At 40.3% G+C, this 21,435-nt stretch overlaps 1 protein-coding gene across 1 annotated transcript in view; it reads right to left on the reverse strand.

The window, feature by feature from the left end:
* The window catches only part of COPG2 (coatomer protein complex subunit gamma 2), a 143,335-nt gene that overhangs the window by 3,632 nt on the left and 118,268 nt on the right, over positions 1 to 21,435 (reverse strand). The window contains exons 17-20 of the mRNA XM_025378337.1: positions 21,106 to 21,231; positions 19,902 to 19,964; positions 19,006 to 19,145; positions 18,276 to 18,447 (exon numbers count right to left, since the gene is read on the reverse strand). Coding sequence (XP_025234122.1) covers positions 18,276 to 18,447; positions 19,006 to 19,145; positions 19,902 to 19,964; positions 21,106 to 21,231 — 501 coding nt within the window. The remainder of the gene's footprint in view (positions 1 to 18,275; positions 18,448 to 19,005; positions 19,146 to 19,901; positions 19,965 to 21,105; positions 21,232 to 21,435) is intronic.

The following is a 21,435-nucleotide window of genomic DNA, read 5'->3' on the forward strand; positions in this document are numbered from 1 at the left end:
TTGGCTCTCAAAAGATGCAAAAGAGCTTTGGGCAAGCAGAGGAAGATGTACAAACAAGCAAAAGGAAAGAGGCTAGAAAGTCCATGGGGCAGTTGGAAACAGTAGGAGGCAAGCTAATGCCTAGGTGCTGAGAAGAGAATTTGTTTCGGAATAAATTGTAAAATACCTTGTATTTCAAATGATTTTCCAACAGGCTCTGGTGAGCTGAGGCAGTCAAGAGATTGAAAGGTTAGAGATAAGCTAGACAAGATGTGCCTAATTTAAGCCACTAGTGGGGACTATGAAGAATGGGTCTGAATTCAGAGAGCAGATGGATTCAACAGAATCCGCCGAAAACAGATGATGGCAGTGGGTTGCCCCATACAGGCAAGAATGAACCTATCAAGTCTGCAGACTCAATTTCAATGCTATTAGGGGTTGAGGAAAGAACAAGTGTGCTTTAATAAAGACAGGATTTTCTTCAGGGAGAAGGGGAAAGAAAGAAGGAAGTGAAAGTTAACACAAGGCCAGAATAGGTCAGGTGAGGCATTTTTTTTTTTTTAAACAATGAAAGAGATACAGGATATGGTAGGGGAAAGGTCATGATCAAGTTAGAATGAAGAGTCAGGAGAGACATTAAGCAAATAGCTAATAGCAACCCAGTGTGGTTCCAATTAAGCAGAGAGGCTACAGCAAACGAGGAGGAATAAAGAGACAACATCAGGTATGAAGGTAGATCACAGACTGGGCACAGGGGCTGGGTTTTATGTGGAGGTAAAGACAGAAGACACTTACATGTAAGGACCTGATACAGAGAAAGATATTAAGGAAGTAAATACGAATGGTGTTAGTAGAGATAATGTTCCTGAAACCTTGGGAATTTTTTACTTAAATGGTTTGACTGATACAATGAGAGGTTACAGGGATCTGAGGAAGTCCAGGTAGTAATCTATTGAAGCCGCTACAGAGGATGACGAAATGGGGCGAGGAGGTGGGGCGGGGGGGGCTTTCCATGGCAAGAAAATACTGAATGCACTGCCATAATGTAAAGATAAGAGTTACACAAACAAAGGAAGACAAACACCAAAGGGAATCAGGAAAGAATGCCCTGAAGATCTGCATTAAAACTGGTCTCTGAAATTAGGCTTGTCTTGTGAGGATTCACTGAAAATGACAGTCAACCATTAAGGAGATTTGTATGAAAAGAACCCAGCGGTGCCTGTACAGGTCCCAGCTACTCGGGAGGCTGAGGCAGGAGAATGGCATGAACCCAGGAGGCGGAGCTTGCAGTGAGCTGAGATCGCGCCACTGCACTCCAGCCTGGGCGACAGAGTGAGACTCTGGCTCAAAAAAAAAAAAAAAAAAGAAAGAAAGAAAAGAACCCAGTGAATTATAGAAAAGATGGATGCTGGCAGCTAAGACAGGAGAGGGATATGTGAGTTGGGCCAGGGTACAGAACACGCAGTGTGGCAAAGGGCAGAGTGGAAAAGGTGGGAGGGAGCTGCCAGGTCTCAACCACCTAGGGGAGACCATGACAAAGTAAGAGACACTTATGAGGCATTTCCAGAAAGCTTTGTTAGAAAAATAATTAAAGAAAAGGGTATGTCACTAGGGCAAAAGATTAGAAAGAGGGCAAAAGAGATGGATCTGTACAGGCTAACTGCAGCAGTCTATGCAGGTCTGGACTGAACTGAGAAGGAATGGGTGCAGTATAGCATGTAGGACATCGAGGCAAGTTGGGCAGTGAGTGTCAAAATAAGCAATACACACCTACCTGGAAAATCGTGTTGAGTCTGTGGGAATGCTGTACAAATGGTGGGAGGGTTTTTCTCTAGGACAAATTCAGAAAGGGAAGGAGGAATGGTACTAGGAAAGCAACATTAGAGTTGTCCTCAGATGAAAAGGAGTTAGTCACTAAGGAATGACACACATCAATGGGAAGGTAAGACAGCATTGCTGGGCCAAAAGTCATAAGAGAGTAAGAAATAAGACACTGAAAGCAAAAGAAAGAAAATATTACATAAGGAAGGGCCAACTGGCAGAGGAGGTGTGGAATAAAGATTTAGAATGGGGTATCCTTTCTAGGTCTAAATGGCTGACTGCATGGGAAATACACAGAAAGGGTAAGGAGCAAGGAATTCAGTAGGAGGAAGCAATAGACTAGCTCTTGAAGCTTTTGAGGGAATGGCTAATTAAAGGACTTGCTTGACAGGAAAGTTATTAACTGGTGAATGCTGATAAAAAGCTATAGATGGGCCGGGTACGGTGGCTCACGCCTGTAATCCCAGCATTTTGGGAGGCTGAGGCGGGTGGATCACCTGAGGTTGGGAGTTCAAGACCAGCCTGGACAACAGTGTGAAACACTGTCTCTACTGAATTAAAAAAAAAAAAAAAAAACAAAATTAGCCAGGTGTGGTGGCGCATGCCTGTAATCCCAGCTACTCGGGAGGCTGAGGTAGGAGAATCACTTGAACCCAGGAGGCGGAGGTTGCAGTGAGCCGAGATCGCGCCACTGCACTCCAGCCTGGGCAACAAGAGCAAAATTCTGTATCAAAAAAAAAAAAAAAAAAAAAAGTTATAGATGGCAACTTTAGAAATATTAGGCTTGATTTATTAAGAGTGTGTGAACAGGTAGTTTGTCCAGAGAATGGATTACTGCTACTAGATGGGGAATGGGTGATTATGAAGAGTGAAGTTTTAAAAAAAAGTCTATATCTATTTCTGTAGAGAGATGGTAGGGCCGGGTGCAGTGGCTCAAGCTTCTAATTCCAGCACTTTGGGAGGCCGAGGCTGGCAGATCTCCTGAGGTCAGGAGTTTGAAACCAGCCTGGCCAAGATGATGAAACACTGTCTCTACTAAAAATACAAAAATTAGCCGGGCGTAGTGGCACATGCCTGTAATCCTGGAGGTTTCAGTGAGCCAAAATCACGCCACTGCACTCTAACCTGAGTGACAGAGTGAGACTCTGTCTCAAAAAAAGAAAAGAGAGATGGCAAGTGAAAGGATGACTGACAGTTAAGATATTGTAAACTATTGCACAGTGTTCCAATGAAGTTGCCTAGAAGTTACTCTGCTATGTGAGGATTGATTAAAAGTGATAGACATTTCCTAGGGAAACATGAATGAAAATATCACAGGGGAAGAGAAGATGGAGGCTGGAAGCTAAAAGACGAGAAGATGTAGGATTTAGGCTGGAGTATGGAATATAAAGTGTGGGTAGGGGCTGGGCACGGTGGCTCATGCCTGTAATCCTAGCACTTCGGAGGTCTGAGGCAGGTGGATCGTTTGAGGTCAGGAGTTCAAGACCAGCCTGGCCAACATGGTGAACCCCCGTCTCTACCAAAAATGCAAAAAGTAGCCAGGCATGGTGGTAGGTGCTTCTGATCCCAGCTACTTGGGAGGCTGAGGCAGTAGAATCACTTGAGCCTGGGAGGTGGAGGTTGCAGTGTGCCGAGATCAGGCCACTGCACTCCAGCCTCGGTGACAAGAGTGAAATTCTGTCTCCAAAAAACAAAAACAAAAAAAAAGTATGGGTAGCGAAGGGCATTAAAGAGGGCCAGAATGAGGAACACCAGAAGACGGCAGCGCTGCATATGCAGTAGAGATATGAGTTAAGAAGAAAAGAGAATGCACAGAGTAAGGAGATAAATAAGAACTGGTGTCCTGAGGAAGTGCCATCTGGGAATCTTTGCTTGAATGATGTTGGAAGCAGCAAGTGTGCCCAACAGAGTGGAAGGTCAAGGAGTTGAAATGGGATGGATTCTAGCCATAGGCAGTGGCAGGAACCCTATGAAGGTCTGGAATGAACTGAAAGTGCAAGTGTTCAGAGTGGTGTGGAGGTGACGAGGAAGAAAAGACTAAATCCATGAGAATGATACACAAGATTGTAGCTGAAAAAACAAGTGACTAAGTAACAGTTGTTTTTCTAGGGTCAACTGGGGAAAACAGTGGAAGAGCCTGCAGAAGAGATAGAGTCATTTGAAGATTGGCAGGTTTTGACAGGAGGGATACAGCCCCATAAATGTAAGATTAAATAAGGAGAGACTGGAAACTGTGTAAAGGGAGAACTATACAAAGAGTAGGTGTGCATAGGTGGAGTGGCATGGACAGGTAAAATGAGAAAAGTGTTTCCCAGAATGGGAAATCTTGTAAACCCTTTAAATGTGGGTCTATTTCGTCAAATGTTGGCTCTTAATTGCAGACTTTGAAAAGTAGTAGATAAAATGGGAAGAAGAGGTGCTTGAAAAGTAACGGGAAGCTTCTGTGAGAAGTTTAATTAGAAGGATTAGAAGGAGGTGGATTAAGATGAGCCCTAACAGGGCAGCACTTAAAGACACCAGGATAGATCTTTGAGTAGTTTGTAGAATGGATGACTAATATTGGGAGAGGAGTGGCTGGAGATTACATTGGAAACCCATCTAAAGGGTAAAACTTCTTTGTTTCCAGGTACAGATGGTAGATGAAATTATACTCTATATAATTAAGATAAGGGAGGGCAAATCACCAAAGGGGAAAAACAAATGAATATCATGAAAGTGCTGTATTAAATAAAGTTACTCTTAGAAGTTACTCTGTCATGTGAAGATTTTCTACAGATGAGAGGCAGATACTAGAGAGAATCTGGCTAGGAAGTGCCATTCAGGAGGAGACGGAGTCCATCTGAATGAAATATAGATGGCAGTTAAAAGAAGGGAGGCTGAAGATAAGGTAGCGTACATCTTTAGGGCAAGACAGGTAACAGGGAAAAAAGGAATAGAAGAAAACATAGTTGCCTCCAGATGAAACGGTCATTTGAAGAATGGCAGGACTGACTGGCGAGATAGTCCCGTATTTGGGCCAAAAGACATGAAGAGGAGTTAAAGCTAAGGGGAGCATTATATAAACTAGATAACGATTCTGAAAAGGTGGCATGGTAATAAGAAAGACCACAGCGCCATCAAGATGCCCGGAGAATCCTGCCAGATCTCAGAATGGGCCTAACTGGCCAAATATAGTAGGTGTAAGGCCAGATTGCAGTGACTAGCATATGGGAGAGAAGGAAAGACCTGAATAGGAATGAGTCAGTAGACTTGCTCTTGATGCCTTAGTGGAAGATTTTTAAAGGGCTTGGTTGAGGGAGAAGTTGAGAGCAGTGCTCCTTAGAATGTGTTACATGGCACTATCTAGGAATCTGTTAGAAATTTGAATTCTTCTCCCCTCCCCCAAACCTAGTCAGTCAGAAACTCAGGATACATTAATCTGTTCTCACATTGCTATAAAGAAATACCCGGGACTGGGTAACTTATAAAGAAAAGATGTCTGATTGGCTCAAGGTTCCATAGGCTGTACAGGAAGCATGGCTTAAGAAGCCTCAGGAAACTCACAATCATGGCAGCAGGTGAATGGTGGGGAGCCAGCACTTCACAGGAGAAAGACAGAGATGGGAGGAGGTACCACACACTTAAAACAATCAGATCGTGTGAGAACTCTATCACAAGAACAGCGCCAAGGGGATGGTGCTAAACCATCTATGAGAAACTGGCCTCATGATCCAATCACCTCCCACCAGGCCCTACCTCCAACACTGGGGATGACAATTCGACATGAGATTTGAGTGGGGACACAGATCCAAACCACATCATGGGGTAAGGCCCTGCAGCTTGTCTTAACCAGCTGCAGTTGGAGAACCACTGCTTTAGACAAGGCAGGCTAGGAACAATTCTGATAAAGAGCCTCTTCGAGCAACTGTCGTGTTAGGGTTAGCTGAAAATTAGAAGAAGCAACTGAAGAGATTTGAATGAAAGGACAGGAGAGACGGAAAGAATGGAGGTGATGGAGGATTCAAAAGGGAAGGGATAAATGAATGAGGCTGGAGGCTGCACTTGCAGCACAGTAAGTGGGCTAGTGAGGAAGGGCACTGAAGCGTGACGGGATGAGGAATACTGGGACAGGGAGAGTGGCAACTCTGGTAGAGTGATTTTACGTTAATCCAGTCACAGCCACTCAAGAAGACAGAGGAAGGAGAGAATGTGGCTAGGTAAGAATTGAGGTTATGAGGGGTCACTGTTCAGGAAGCTTTGGACCTCAGATCCAGTGTGCAGTCTGAACAGTGAGTGTTGAGTGTGAGGGGTCTGTTTATCCAAAAGACAGTACTGAATCTATGGAAATGACATACACAGAGTCTCTGAATGAAGGAGGGATGCTGAATATAGTTTTAATAAGGCAAAATAAAAAGGTGTACAATAGTGAAGTTAAAATTGCTTCCAGACGAGAAGGCATCACTTAGTATTGACCAAAAAAAGTGTCAATGATACTAATTGGAGGTATTTGGCACCATACTTGTGCGAAAGGTCATGATGGAAAAGAAAGAAGCCAGGTTAGATGCTATCTAAGGGGAAGGGAAGGCTTATCTGAAGAGTAGAAAACTGGTTTTGAATGAGGGAGAGAGTGGGGATATGAGGGGAGGAAACCTCAAAAAGAATATGTATCCATCACTATGAAAGGTTAGGCTATACAGGGGAAGCCTCCAAAGGGAAATTTGGAGAAACGTTCTGAGAGGGACATTAAGGATGTACTCAAAAATTAAGAATGTTAGGACTTGCCAAAAGTGAGAGAAGCAACTGAGGAGACTTGTATGCAAAAATCGCAAAGAAGGAGAGAACAAAAGATGGAGGCTGGATGCTAAATAGAGTGAGAGGACATGTGAATGAGGTAGGGGGCAGAACACACAGTGTAGAAAAACAACAGATACGGAAGGGCATTAAAGAGGGCTAAATGGGAACATTAGGAAATGAGTTGGGAATTTGTCAGAGTTGTGTATTAAGAAGAAGACAGTAAGGTAAGAAGGTGGCACAGTAAGAACACGGGTATAAGGTTTTGCTGTCCAGGAAGCTTTGCTGGAAAAACGTTAGAAGTAATGTGTTTGGTCAGTATGGTGAGAGGTGAGAGAGGCTAAGTGGGATGGGCATAAAGGGCAGGCCAGTGGCAAGAATCCTATGAAAGTGTAGGCAGATCTGAAAGCACAGGCAAATGCAATGGAGAATGTGGCAAGGGCAGAGGGCAGTGTGCTGAGCAGCGAGTGCCCAAGGGGAGGGGAGTATCCAGAAGAACCCATGGAGTCCCTAAGAATGACACACAGGTGATAGCTGAAAGAAGGAGGGACGTAGAAGAATCAGCAGCATGATTGTCTGGGGCAAAATAAGGAAGAAAGGAATGGAAGAAGAAAGTGAAGAGTTCCTGCAGATGTGAGGGGATGACTGGAGGAATGGCAGATATTGACTGGTGGGTAAAGGAACCATTTTTGGACCAAGGTTACGATGGAGTAAGAAGGAAGAGAGAGCTGGCTGAGTAAAGGACCATTGTATAAAATAGACAAAAGTTAAGAGTAGGTGGAGTGGCAACTAGGCAGATCAGTTGTGTTTTTAAAGGGGAAACTGCTAAGATCTCAAAATGGGCCCAAGTGGTCAAATTGGGTGGGAAGGCCCAATGGTAATGAATGGTGCATCTAACAGAGCTTCGGGGACCCAGGCAGGAATGGGAATTAGTAGATTAGCTCTTGATGCTGTAGGTAGAAATTTTTGGTTAAAAACTTGGTTAATAAGAAAGTTTAAGGGAGTTTTATTAAGATGTATTATCCTAAAAAGGCACTGCTAGCAACCTTTAAATACATGGGTATTGACCATTTAGGGAGGGTAGGTGAGTAGTTTGTCTGTAGAGGAAATTAATTGTATTTCTTGAGGACTGGTAGGGAATCATGAGGGAAGTAAACCTCAAGAGTATAATGCTATATCCGTTGCTATGATAATTTAATGCTAGTAGCCAAAATGGATAAGATATGATAGAGCATAATAGAAGAAGAAGAAAGGGGTTTTCATCTAAGTAATGGGAGCACTGTTAATTAGAGCAGGGTTCTGAGTGGTCAAGTTGCAAAAAGACAAATAAGAACTGTAATGGAGAAATCTGTCAAATCTCAGAAGGGGTCTAATGGGTGAAATGTGTGTTGTTGAAGATTGCAATGAGTGGTGTAGATGGTGAAGAGCAGCGAAGGCCTGAATACGAGCAGGAGTCAGAAAACAGACTAGCTCTTCAAGTCTTGATGGGAATTTTTTTTTTCTATTAAGAACGCATACATATACATTTATACAGCACTGCAAACACAGCACTACGTATTATTTATGGATACATAGTAAAATTATGAAAATAGGCATGAGGATAAGTATCAGATTCATGTAGTGATTTTCTCTTGGAAAGGAGAGAGGTAAATGATTTTGGGGAGTGATACCGAGGAAGTCTCAACTATATGTGCAATATTTCTTTAAAAAAGATCTGAAGCAAATACAACATCAAGATAGGAAGAAGTGGGTGTATTAATTTTGGGGGAATGAAAAGTTTTAATTAAAGGGCTTGGTTGATAGAAAGGTTAGGGGGGAAGATCAGGGTGAATCTTGATTCAAAGCTACTGACAGTACCTGAAAGACACTGGTTTGACAGAGCAACTGGAAAGCATGGGTGGGTGCTTTATTTGGTGAGAAGGTGATCTGTATTTGGTGTGGAGCAGGTGGATGGCATTGAGGGAGTATACCTCAAGAGTATACCTTGAGAGAAGGGTGTATCCATCACTGTGATTATCGATGGAAGGTGATGTTAATATATATGACAGTGCAAATAAAGGAAATTAGGAGGAACTTGCTGAAGTATGTTAAGATTTGCTCACAAAAGAAATATTATGTTAGAACTGGCTGTAAGAGCAACTATTAATATATGTATAAAAAAAGAGTGAGCAGCCTGGGCACAGTGGCTCATGCCTGTAATCCCAACACTCTGGGATGCCGAGGGGGGCGGATCACCTCAGGTCAGGAGTTTGAGACCAGCTGGCCAGCATGGAGAAACCCCATCGCTACTAAAAATACAAAAAAATTAGCTGGGCATGGTGGCACATGCCTGTAATCCCAGCTACTCGGGAGGCTGAGGCAGGAGAATTGCTTGAACCCCAGAGGTGGAGGTTGCAGTGAGCCAAGATGGCACCACTGCACTCCGGCCTGGGCAACAGAGTAAGACTCTATCTCCAAAAAAAAAAAAAAAAAAAGTAGAGAAGGAAAAACTTGAGAAAATCTGAAGCTAAAATTAAGGAAGGAGAAGGCATGGTTTAGGTTAGGGTGCTGAGCATGCAATGCAATTTTGCAAAATGTTAAACAGGGAAGGGTATAAGGAGGGCCAGGATGAGGAGCACCGAGAATCAGAATTACAAGTTCAGTGGAGTTGTACGTTAAGCTAGATACCAACCATGGGAGAAAAGAGGGGAGTGAGAACATAGCAAATAAGAATTGGAGTATACGTTGCTGCCCAGAAAGCTGTGTTGGAAAAAGATTTGAAGCAATTGGTAGAGTCAACAGAATGGGAGGTTAGAGAATGATTAATGCGATGGACTTAAAATGGGTCAGAGCAGGGATCCCAGGACGTCCAGACTGAATGGAGGGTGAGAAGAGATTAAGTACCAAGTGAGAAATAAGGAAGATGGAAGATGGTTAAATAGTGCTGAATATCAAGAGTGTACATAACATCCAAAAGAGATGGTTATATCCACTAAATGATATAGCTGAATGAAGAAAGAATGCTGGAGAAAATGTAAGGAGTTTGCAGCCAAAGGAGAAAGAGAAAAAGGAGAAAAGGAGTAGAAGGGAAATGTTCAGGTTGTTTGTAAATGGAAAGACATTATTTGAATAGTCACAGATAATAATAGGAAAAATGGCTGTTGCTCTATACTTAAGCCAAAGCTCATGATAGAAAAAATAAACAGAGGATAGCAAGTCAATAAATGGGACGTTGTATGAATTAGAAAGCAGTTTTGAGTAGGTGGAAAAACAAGAAAACAGATCAAGTATAAATTAAAGAAACAGAACTGTCAGATCGCAGAAGAACCAAATACAGAATGAGAAAAGATCAGAAGTCTAAAAAAGAACAGAAGTTGGATAGGCTGGCACTTGAAGTCTTAGTGGGAAATTTACTTCTTAAGTGACTGCTTGCTAGGGAAGGTTAGAAGGAGATGAATTAAGATAAATCCTGATAAGAAGCCATTGGTGGAAACCTTAAAAACATGAGGATTGTCAGGTATAGGTCGGGATTTGCTTTGCAGAACAAATGAATGTTATTGGTTGAGGACTGGTTGGGAATCATGATAAGGTTAACATCCAGAGAATAATACAGCATTCATTTATTCTAGAGTCAGTGGGTAAATGATTTGTAGAATATTTACGATATGGCAGGGCAGATATTCCAAGGGAGTTATGAAAGGACATAGCAGTAAATATGATGTTAAATTGGCCAAGAAGTTAAGAAATAATGTTAGGATTCGCTGAAAGTTAAGAGAAGCAACTGAGAAGACTTGTATATATAAAAAAGAAGAAAGGAAAAGGGAGAGGAGAAGATGCTTGGTTGGAGAAAAAAAAAGTATGAATTAGTCTGGGTTTGGAATATGCAAGGTATGAAACAGGAAATATTATTGAGACCAGAATGAGGAATTCAGATATCACCAGCTATCTGTTCATACAGCCTAAATACTTGTTAATATGAAAAGATTTACATTATATATACATCTCACCAAGTACTTAGAAAATCTGGCGCAGTGAGTTAGCATTCTTGTGCTAACAAAAACTTTTAGCTTGCACCCAAGCCTGCTTGAGATGGCATATTTTTGCTGTGGCTCTTGTGCCGATAGGCTTATTCCCTATGCTGAAGGATGTTAAATGTGTTGTGCAGTATTCCTGTCATCTTCCCCATAATATGAGTGGGGCAATTCAAGCAGCTCATCAGGTGGTAAGTCAGTATTTCCAAAAAACTTCTTGTTTATATATTTTATTTAAAATTGTAATGCATTTGTTATTTATACTGAAAACATTCCATTGTTCCTTGCAGTATAAAAGGCAAATGCAATTATAGTCTTTATTATAGTATGAGACCATTTTGTACTACACACAAACATGTCTGCTAATGAACTGATGATATGTTAAATAATTAGGTCATTATCCTTTAAAATGGCATATATTATGAGAAATACTTAAAAGTTTTTTTTTTTTTTAATCATAGTGTTTTAGTGATGATTGAGAAAATAGGTTGAGTTGTTTTAAGGGAGATGGGTAAGAGCTTTATCAAATTTAAGATAATGCAATATAATTGTTTGCTACCAAAAATTATTATTCAAGCACACAGGATAATGAAAATTGCTTTTACTTAAAAAGTTGAGTCAAGAAGACAACGATGTAGTTAGTTCTTAAAGGTCTCCCTTTAAGAGAAAGAAAGGGACGAGATAAAATAACTAAAAATTGGACATAAGAGAGACAGTGTCCAGGAAAGTACATTTGCATTAAAAAGTGCAATTGACAGAAAGATTAGCGACACATTCAGTAAAGTGTACATAAAACAAGGCAAGTGGCAGGGATCCTATCAAGGAACAAACAGAGAACCAAAGCAGTTCAGCACAGTATGCTGGAAAGAAGAAATTCTGAAAGGGATGGAGCAGTGAATGGAGGAGAGAAGGAGGTGCTTGACAGGAAGATCTTAGTGAATGCAGAGGAGTGACACACAGTGGATGGGTGGATAACAATGTGCTCTTCCAAGGCAGAAAAAGAAAAACAACAAAATAAAGGGAAAAGGCATTTAAAATTTACCTTAGGATGGGAAAAGTCATGCGAGGATAACATACTAAAAAACAAGATTTGCTACTATAATCATATCATATGGAATAAGGAAGAAAACACCTGATGGACACTAAAAAGAGCACTGCATGGATTTGGCAACATTTCAGAGTAACTTAAGTAAACACAGGGCAAATCCACTTCACAATAAGGAGACCCAGAAACAAGGAGGTCAGAAGAACAAGAGCATACATTAAGAAAAGTTATAAGATTAAAGATGGACCAAAGATACAGAAGGGAAAAAGGGTGAGGTAGAAAAGAAGCAAGTCAGAAGACAACTATATGCATCTGAATAGAGTATTAGAAAAAGGCAAAAAAAAAAAAAAAAAAAAAAAAAGGGGGAGGAAAAGAAAAAAAAAAAAAAAAAAAAAAAAAAGGTGGCGAGGCACGGTACATTGAGTAGTATACTTAAATCTGATTCCAAAAAGGAGGAAAGAAGTTCAGAAATGAGTAAAGAGGAACCGAGCTGAGACAGGGGAAAGGAAACCAGGAAATGGAATTGAAGGGTGCACATCCACATCTAGAAAGGGTTGCTCACTGCACCAGAAAGACAGTGGTGAACAAATTATGGGTGGCACAGGGGCTTCAAAGTGTCAAAGAAGAGAAAAAGAGGTGCAGAACAGATTGCCAAATGAGCTTCCAGGTAGGAAGGTAGGACTAAGAAAGTCTTTAAGAAAATCCAAAAATGAGATGAAAACATCCTGAATAATAATGAAAAGATAGGAAAGATGCATGGATTAACAGTATGAATGACGGTAACGAAAATACTATAGTACAGCAAAAAGAATGCATGATGGGGATAAGAGGAGCAGGGAGTAACTGGAGGCAGTCCTAAAGGTGGAATCTTGCCACCTGTGTCACAGTATGTAAACCTCAAGGATAGAAAATATTAAAATAAGAACAGAAAATATTGTACGGGTATGGAAGCTATCAGGCTGATATGAAGGGGGTTTAGAGTATAGGTCGCTTTCATGTACTGAAGGGTAAAAGTTTCAATGTAGATCTTTAAGAGAAATCCTTTTCAAGAGTCAGAGGGTGACTGTGGAGTAGAGAAACAAGGGGAGGGAAGAATGGGGTGGAAGGATGCCAGAGGAAGAAAAGAAAGTATGCAAAAGAAAGTGCTTCCATGGGAAGACTACCAGGTTAGTTAGCATACGAAAAACATGAAAAATGCAAAGTAATAAGTATAAAAAGCACATGAAAGAAGTAGCAAAAAAATGAACAAACAAAAACTGGTAGAAAGGGGGCATTCTGGCGCTTCAAAACAATGATCTTCAATAGTAAATGCAAGCACAAGAAGGCTCCAGGCATAAAATGGGAGTCAGGGAGTCAGGTGGCCATAGGGAGTCACAGTGGCCGTCCACATCAGTGATTCTTATCTGGGGTGGGGGGTGGGTTNACGATCAGCCTGGGCCCAGGAGCTGGGAGCTGCGAGAGCAGAGGGTGCGTTTGCAGCATATGGGAGAGCAGGACAGACGAGAGGTGTTCCCCAATGGGCAAGAAGAATGAGTTGGAGCAGGTTATGGAGCCCAGCAGCTTAGAGAGGTGAGCTTGTTGAGAGGATCAGGGCATGTGTTGCAGCAAGGGAGGCATGCCAAGAGCAAGAGTGTGGGTGTGAACGTAGAGAATCCTCCTTTTTGCCCAAAAGGGGCAAAGTGTTTGACACAGGTCATGGAGGAGAAAGCATGGTGTGGGTAAGCCAAGGGAGGAATGAAGGAGAGGTGTGATGAGGGGACATAACCTTATTAATTTTTGCCGGGCTTAGTATCAGTAAAAGGGCTGACATGGAATAGGGGAAGTTGGAATGCAGAGTTCCCAAAGTGGGGGCACTGACAAATCTCAGGGACAAGTCAGTGGTATGTTCAGTATCATGGCTGAGTGTAAGAAAATTTTAGGGAATAGAAGTTAAATCCTAGACGACAAGCAAGTGGGGTAACAACACTTCACCTGTCATGGTAACTACTTCATTGAATGGGAAAACAGACAAAGAAGAAACTTTGTAGAGGGTGACGGTAAAGCAACCCCAACCGATATGGAAGGCAGTGATGGCAATCACTAAGTCAGGATTTTGAAAGCAAACAATTAACAATGTAAAATTTGCAAGTGTGGGGGTTGGACATAGGTTACTATGTGTTTAATGTGGTCTCCAACAAAATCAGCAGAGCCAAAATGAGAAGGAAGTATTACTCTGTTTAACAAGATTGAAATTAAGGGGACAGTATACAGTTTAAATCACTTTGAGATTTAGGAATGTCAGAGTTGGTACGGTGGGTATTGTTGCCCCTTAATCCAAAGTATGGAATAATGGCAAAGAGGAAAAGTACATAGAAAGAACTTGTTATTAGAGAATTTGGTGGCTGCCTTAAAGCTCCTTGAGTGAAACACGTGATGAATGCTGGAGTCAGGAGAATAAACAGTCCCATGTAGAGATAGGTTTATGAAGTGGAGTCTGAAGGATGAGCTTCATCAGCAATCCTCAGAAGTCACTTCTACTAGCCAAGGATGCAGGTATGTTGGACACCAAGAGAACAGGAAGGAAATGTTTTGAACACTGGAGGTGGGTCACGGAGGAAGCTTATACATATTCACATTGTGAATCGAAATTTCAAGGACAGATGAACAAAGACTGGGCAGTACCAATAGAGCAGGGTTTTGTTTTGTTTTTCCCCTAAGGCAAAAGGCAGAAATGAGTGGGTATACCATGATTAAACTGCATTCTGTAGAGATAAGATCATTTAAGTAAGGTCAGCAATAAAAATTAGAGACATTGAGGATGATGGGGTAGAAAAGGGATACCAAATAGGAAGATGGCTTGAAAGGAAATTAGGGCAATTTCAGTGAGTTTGAGGAGGAATGTACAAGAGAAATGAGTTGGTAAATAAGGAGATCTCAGACTGAGAATCCTGGCAGATCTTTCAATGGGTTAGACTGTAGGAATATTGATTTTAAAGCCAGGCTGAAACAAATTCTAGTGACAAAGGAAGGGGAAAGGGTGGCTGAATCATAATGTTCTACCAATCCTGCTTTTTTTTAGTATTTGAGTTAAAATTCAGATTAAATGCTTGGCTTAGAAGAATGCAGTTTCACTGAGCCTCATTAATATGGATCCCAGTGGGTGAGTGGAAGTGTTAAAAGTAAAAAACTCTGAGGCAAATCTTACTTAACTGAAGTTGTGTTTTTAGTACAGAATGCCAAGTTAATATGGTTAATACTGAACAGAAAATAATGGAAGGGCAACTACAGATTCAGAGAAGACCTCGAAATCCATCAGATTGTATAGTAGCTTAAGATGGCACTTTAAGGAAGTGTAGGCAGAAAGTCGAGAAATTAAAATAATTATGAATCATTATATGGCAGGCAATATTTCCAACGAAAATCAGAGAAAATAAACTCACATACATGTACTGTTACAGCTGATCTTAGAATGAGTATTTTCTATTAAAGACTGTTTTAAAATAAGTTATTAATATTTGTTGAAATGTTCCAGATAATAAGAAATATGATACAATAAAACCTGATAAAAGCAATATAAAGATTAGAATGGTTCTGAATAGGCAGTGGAATAAAAAGTTAAGTTGGTAGTGGCATTAAAAAGGTCCAAAATGGGGAACAATTGGTAGAATGTTGTGTATATAATATATATTGTTACAGGTGCAATAAATATTCAGGGGAAACAGAGCTGCTGAAAGAGAATGAATGCTTAGAAGGAATGCTGCCTTAAAGGCTTTTCTAAAACTTTTTAGGTAAAGGACAAGGTCTTGGAGGAAGAAAGATAATAAGTAGGACTAATTATTAGCATGTCCCTAGTCTTTCAAGAAATTGCCCAACCTTTGCGAGAAGGTGTTATGGTAATATATTGATGTTGGGTTACAGCAAATTTTTTCAGATAGGGTAGATTTGTATACATTTATAAAGTAAGGGGAGTAGAAAAGATTAAAGATAGATCAAAGAAAGGATAACTGATGGAACAACTTTCTGGAAGAGATTAGAGGATACGTGTCTTTTGAACTCTAGAAGACTTCATTTTTAGAGAAGATAAAGGAAGAAAGTGGATAATTCTAGAATCAAACACTAAAAGGTTCTATGTGTCTGGCACCATGTGAAGCAATTTACCTATTATTTCATTTCATTTTATCCTCTAACAGTTCTAAGAGATCAAATAATTTGTCCAAGATCACACAGTCAGTATGTAGCAGGGCCAGAATTCAAATCCTCATCTATCAAACCCGTATTTCTTTCTATTATGCTATACTGTTTTCAAGTTGAAGGAAACAACCAAGAATTTCTGTTTTTTCACTGTGATTATAAGGAAAAACATTATTTTTCTGAAATGAGACATATTGATGTTTAAGACCTTGAGGTGATAGGTAAAATTTGGAATATCTGTGATGGGAAAATGCAAAAAGGAAGGAATGGGTAGAAGATACCTATTACCATCTATGCCGTGGTATTTCACTTCTTTCATTGCATAGCATAGACTTTAGATTGGCCATGGATTAAAAATTTGAGAATTCTGACAAAAACTAAATAGAAAGGAGTTTGTTTTTAAGTAGGTATATGATGGGTCAAATATAAACTTACTACTAACGAAACTTTAAACAATTCCCTAAATGCCAAACTTTTATAAACAAAAATCAAACCATCAAGCAAAAGAGTCCATAGCCAGCAGACCAAATGTTGAAATCTCTGGGCTAATCTGTAAGATCTATGTTTTAAAAATCCTTAGTGAACAGGGGCAAGAAAACCTCTCCTCTTTTTCTCTCTTGGTGGAAATGTTTTCTGTTGTTGTTGTTGGTTTTTTCCTATGCTATATGTAATTTCTATATTGCTGTTTTGTGTATTTTGGTATTATAAAATTGTACTTCTTAGATTCTGTTAAGAATACTTCCTGGGGTGTGAGCCACCTGAGTTATTAGTTAGCAAAATGAACCTGGGGAAGTGGGAAGAGCTAGTATTCTCAATTGGCAAGGGACTGATTCTTCAATGGGTTCAGCATTTCACTTCCCTCTGAAAGTAAGTGGCAAAGTAATAGCATCCCTTAAAAAACAGGATGTTGGTGAGAGGTAGAATAGTGAGAGGTAGAATAGCGGGAGGAATTTTGAAACATGGAAGGATGGCTACTGGAAAAGAACTGACGAAGTGCAGAATCTCTCCAGACAATGGTAGAAGCCACAGGACTACATTAAGATTGGGCCCAAATACTAGTTTAGAAAAGGGTAAATAAAACTAGGTTTACTTAAGAGTAGAGCCAGCTTAATTACTGGCTCGTGGACATATTTCAGACAAATCTAACTGGAGAGAAAAACAGACCAGGAGAGAAAGCGAAGTTATAAGGAAATGGAACTAGAGAAACCTCACAAAGGGATAAAGGAGGTAATTAAAGGTTAAAGCCAGATAACCTTGAGCTCAAAGGAGAAATACTAGAGGCCAGATAGGAAAGTGCCTTCCTACTCAGGGGGTTATGGATCCAGGGTGGCTAGAGGATAGAAGTAGAGTTCCACCCAGGGCCAGAGGGAACAACCTGGGATTCAGACACAGCAGTGGTGCCAACTTGAATCTACCTCGTGCTAGAGTCTGAGTAGCCTGGTCTATCACCCAACACAGATAAGACTGGACAGAGGCTCCCAGGAACCAACATCTAAGAAGGGAGTTTGGAGAGGGGCTAAAAGAAAGCAGGTTAAGCCCCAAAATGTAACTGATTGATGACCAGGGATAACTATTTACTAGTGCTTTTATGATTTCTTGTAACTCTGTAACTTCCCCAGTATTTGTTAATTTTTTAACTTCTGTTTTTCCTGTACTTATGAGCAGTAAAAGTTATTCAAAACATAAATGTGATGTGTGTGCTTATTTCTGTGAAAATTGGGTAACAGTTATGAATATTGTGCAATGAATATGAGAAGAAATCAAGGAGGAAAATGGTGGTGGGGGGAATCAAGTAGAACAAATACTTGACATTCACAAGAGATAGGTCATGAGACCTTCCCAAGTCTCCAAATAAGTAAATACTACTATTGACACTAGCTGGCTGCCTTTTAGGGGCTGTTTTTCCCCCTGCAAAGACTGCATATGGGTCAAGCTGGGAATTAAAAGCCCTTCTTAATGTGGACACACATGGTTGGCTAAGCCACTCACTAGGCTGAGACATGCTCTCAGACACCAGCCTTATGCTACAGGACCTTCAAAAATGATATATTTTAAAATGTCAACCATCTACTACATAACCAAGTTCAATCTAACTAGATAGAAACTTTGAGGAGAAGTGGGTCAAGATTCTTCATAGGAGACATCAGGTATATGAACTGTCACAAGTGGTCACATTATTCCAACAGAAAGCTTGAGTTCCTTTTTGTGCTATACACACTCAGTTTCTCTTTTAAGATTAAGTGTTTAGCAAATTTTACTCAGAGATTTAGTTTTAAAATTATTTCTGCAGCAGTAACCAATTTTATATATATATATATTCACACACACACACAAACACATACACACACACACTCATTATCATTACATTAAATTCTAGAAAAGCATCACATTCTTAAACTGAGCATTGGAAGAGCTGAAGAGCTCTCAAGGTAATGCATTCTGAATCACGTAAGTATCTCCTCCCTTCTAAGGGTTAGTACCTGCTGTAGGGTCATCATCAGGCAAACGAACAAGAGTGTAACATATTCCTGGTTGGTTATAAGGAAGGCTGGGGGCTGGGATACAACACAGCACTTCATAGGAATCTGATGGCTCCATCTGCACTGTCACTTTTTCCAGCAGCTGGTCATTGAGAGTGTTGGTGCAGTCAAACTGAAAAGTCAGTAAATGGAAAAGTTGTGAAGGATAACAAGTTATCCTTCCCACTCACAACCCACTACTCAGCTCTGGAACCCACTATACCTTCTATCTCTAAAGAGCAGGGTAGGTCTCCTCCTAAGATTCTTCTTTTGGCAACAGGGAGAGCCTTACTGTTGAGGTCTTTTGTTTATATTATTCACCAGTTTTTTCTCTTTCCTGAGACTGCTGTACCAAACAAGATGGCAGAAGTCTGATCGCTGTCAAATCTAAGTTCTTAGAATTAGCCCACTTAATCTACCCTGATGTTAAATGATAATTTAAAAAAGTTGGTTATACTTTATGTTGTCCAACTTCTTCACACATTTCAGTTTTATGTCCTTTAGATTTGAACCATCAAAAGTTGCCCATCACATGAAGGGATCTCTATAGCTCTGGCGTTAAGCAAGAAAACCAGAAATTCTGCCAAATTAATTATCTATAAAAGAAACTAGAATTATAGGTAAAGGATATGTGTCTCAAAGCATACCAGTTTATACTAAATCCCTACAGGAGTTAAGGGCATTCTCTTACCTGGAACACAATGTGATTGGTAAACATGTGCTTGATACATCGAACAAAATATTCTGTCTCTGCTTCTGTAAGTTGAACAGGCTCAGAAGACTTGAACAAGGGTCCTATATTCAGAAACTCAGGAATGGCAGCCAATTGTTCTATCAAGAAAAAAGAACACAGGCTATGAAGAAGACAGGGAAAGGCTTTACTCTGGATGCTTAAAAAATGCTTTAGTTGGCTGGGCGCGGTGGCTCACGCCTGTAATCCCAGCACTTTGGGAGGCCAAGGCGTGCGGATCACGAGGTCAGGAGATTGAGACTATCTTGGCTAACATGGTGAAACCCCGTCTCTACTAAAAATACAAAAAAATTAGCTGGGCGTGGTGGAGGGCGCCTGTAATCCCAGCTACTCGGGAGGCTGAGGCAGGAGAACGGCGTGAACCTGGGAGGCAGAGCTTGTAGTGAGCCGAGATCACGCCACTGCACTCCAGCCTGGGCGACAGAGTGAGGCTCTGTCTCAAAAAAAAAAAAAAAAAAGCTTTAGTTTCCATAGCCTTACTAATGGTTGAACGTTCAACTAATACGTCCCCAAGTTTTAGTGAAATAATCTTTTAAGTAAGTGAGCTTATATAATAATGAAAGCAAAAGAAAAAAAAAAAGAAACTAAATACTTATTTTACAATGAGTTCCCTGTTAACCAACGAGATACAGAAAAGAAAAACATTCCCAGTTAGCAATTACAAACGGGAAAGTTCCTGGACTCCGGGTAGCCTCAGCAACTATACCCTATGGTGTTCAGCCACATGAAGATTTCCTAGATTGAGAACTGATCAAATTGAGTAAGACTGGTGGACTTTATTATATTTACAACGCCAAGGGGCGAGATTATTACGTCTAACCATCAAATCATCATACCTTGGAAAATGTCTTGCCTGGAAGGAGCCAGCTTCTCTGGCTTAGTAGCCACAAATGTGATTTCTATAAAGACAGATAGGAGCAAGTAAGTGAACTTCTCCCCATACTATCAAGCTAGCAATGCAGGCAGAAAGAGAAAAGAGCAGACATTTCTAGCAGATATATAATGAGCTATTACTAAATCATACTTACAGGTTATCTGTCACTTCTGATGGGGGGACACTCAAATTAAAATGTATGTAGTGAACATATGTTGTGGAATCATAAAGTAAGCCCTAAAAATATAGAATTTGCTTTAAATGGACTGGGATGTACAAAAATTACTCAGAAAAGGAAAAACAATTTATTTAAAAAATCTTCTCATGATCAAAATAGGAAAAATTACTTATATCAACAGAAAAACTGAAAATGTTGAAAATAAGCATAAAATTGTTTCTTCCCAGTTTTGTGTTCTAACCACTAAACATTTATGTCTTCTGTTTTTGTTTTAAGTTTTAAAGTTAGATATTCTTTGGGAATATTTTTTATGATTGTGTCCCATAAATTCTTTTAAGACGAACCTCCAATAACAAAATCAATTAACTTAGAGATTATCAACTTCGGAAAATAAAAATAGGAGGCAACAGCACTATTAACTGCTCTCAGTGAGATGCACAGTGGTAACTGACTTCAGATACTGTAAGACTTTGCATTAAAAAAAAAACCTTTATCTTGGAGTGTATTTCATATTACTGCTTTTATGTAAAAACCAGGAGTTTTTTAAAACTCTAATAAAAATAGGTCTTAAATCTAAAAGATTTAGAAGGGGTGACAATCGGCCGAGCACAGTGGCTCCCCGCCTGTAATCCAAGCACTGTGGGAGGCTGAGGCAGGTGGATCACCTGAGGTCAGGAGTACAAGACCAGCCTAGCCAACATGGTGAAATCCAGTCTCTACTAAAACTAGAAAAATTAGCCAGGCGTAGTAGGGCATGCCTGTAATCCTAGCTACTCGGAAGACTGAGGAAGGAGAATCGCTTGAACCCGGGAGGTGGAGGTTGCAGTGAGCCAAGATCGTGTCACTGCACACCAGCCTGTGTGACGGGAGCGAGACTCCATCTCCAAAAAAAAAAAAGAGTGAGAATTAAATGAGTATTAGAGAAAATAAGATAATATTTTTTGGTTTTGCAAAACTACTTATACACAGAAAAACGAATAGAGTTAACCTGCTTTCTGTTCGAAGACAGGAGCCATAGCAAGAGGAATTGATTTCATGTCAAACGGTTTTTCTGAAGGCTCCAACGTGTACTGGTGTAAGGCTTTTTCCATCCCTGGTACGGAGACCGTCAAACCTGTGAAGCACAGAGAAATCTCAGCATTATAACCTCTTGCCAATCCCCAAATCCAAATAGGCCCAGATTTGTAATATTTATCAAAGCTTTCTGAAGGAAAAGAAAAATATAACCAAAAGCTTTATAACCTAAATATAAAAATAAAGGATATTGTTGAAATTACCTTATAAACTTATAAACTGACTTATTTCATTCAAGGAAACA

Source organism: Theropithecus gelada, chromosome 3 (genome assembly GCF_003255815.1).
Source record: "Theropithecus gelada isolate Dixy chromosome 3, Tgel_1.0, whole genome shotgun sequence".
Taxonomy (NCBI): domain Eukaryota; kingdom Metazoa; phylum Chordata; class Mammalia; order Primates; family Cercopithecidae; genus Theropithecus; species Theropithecus gelada.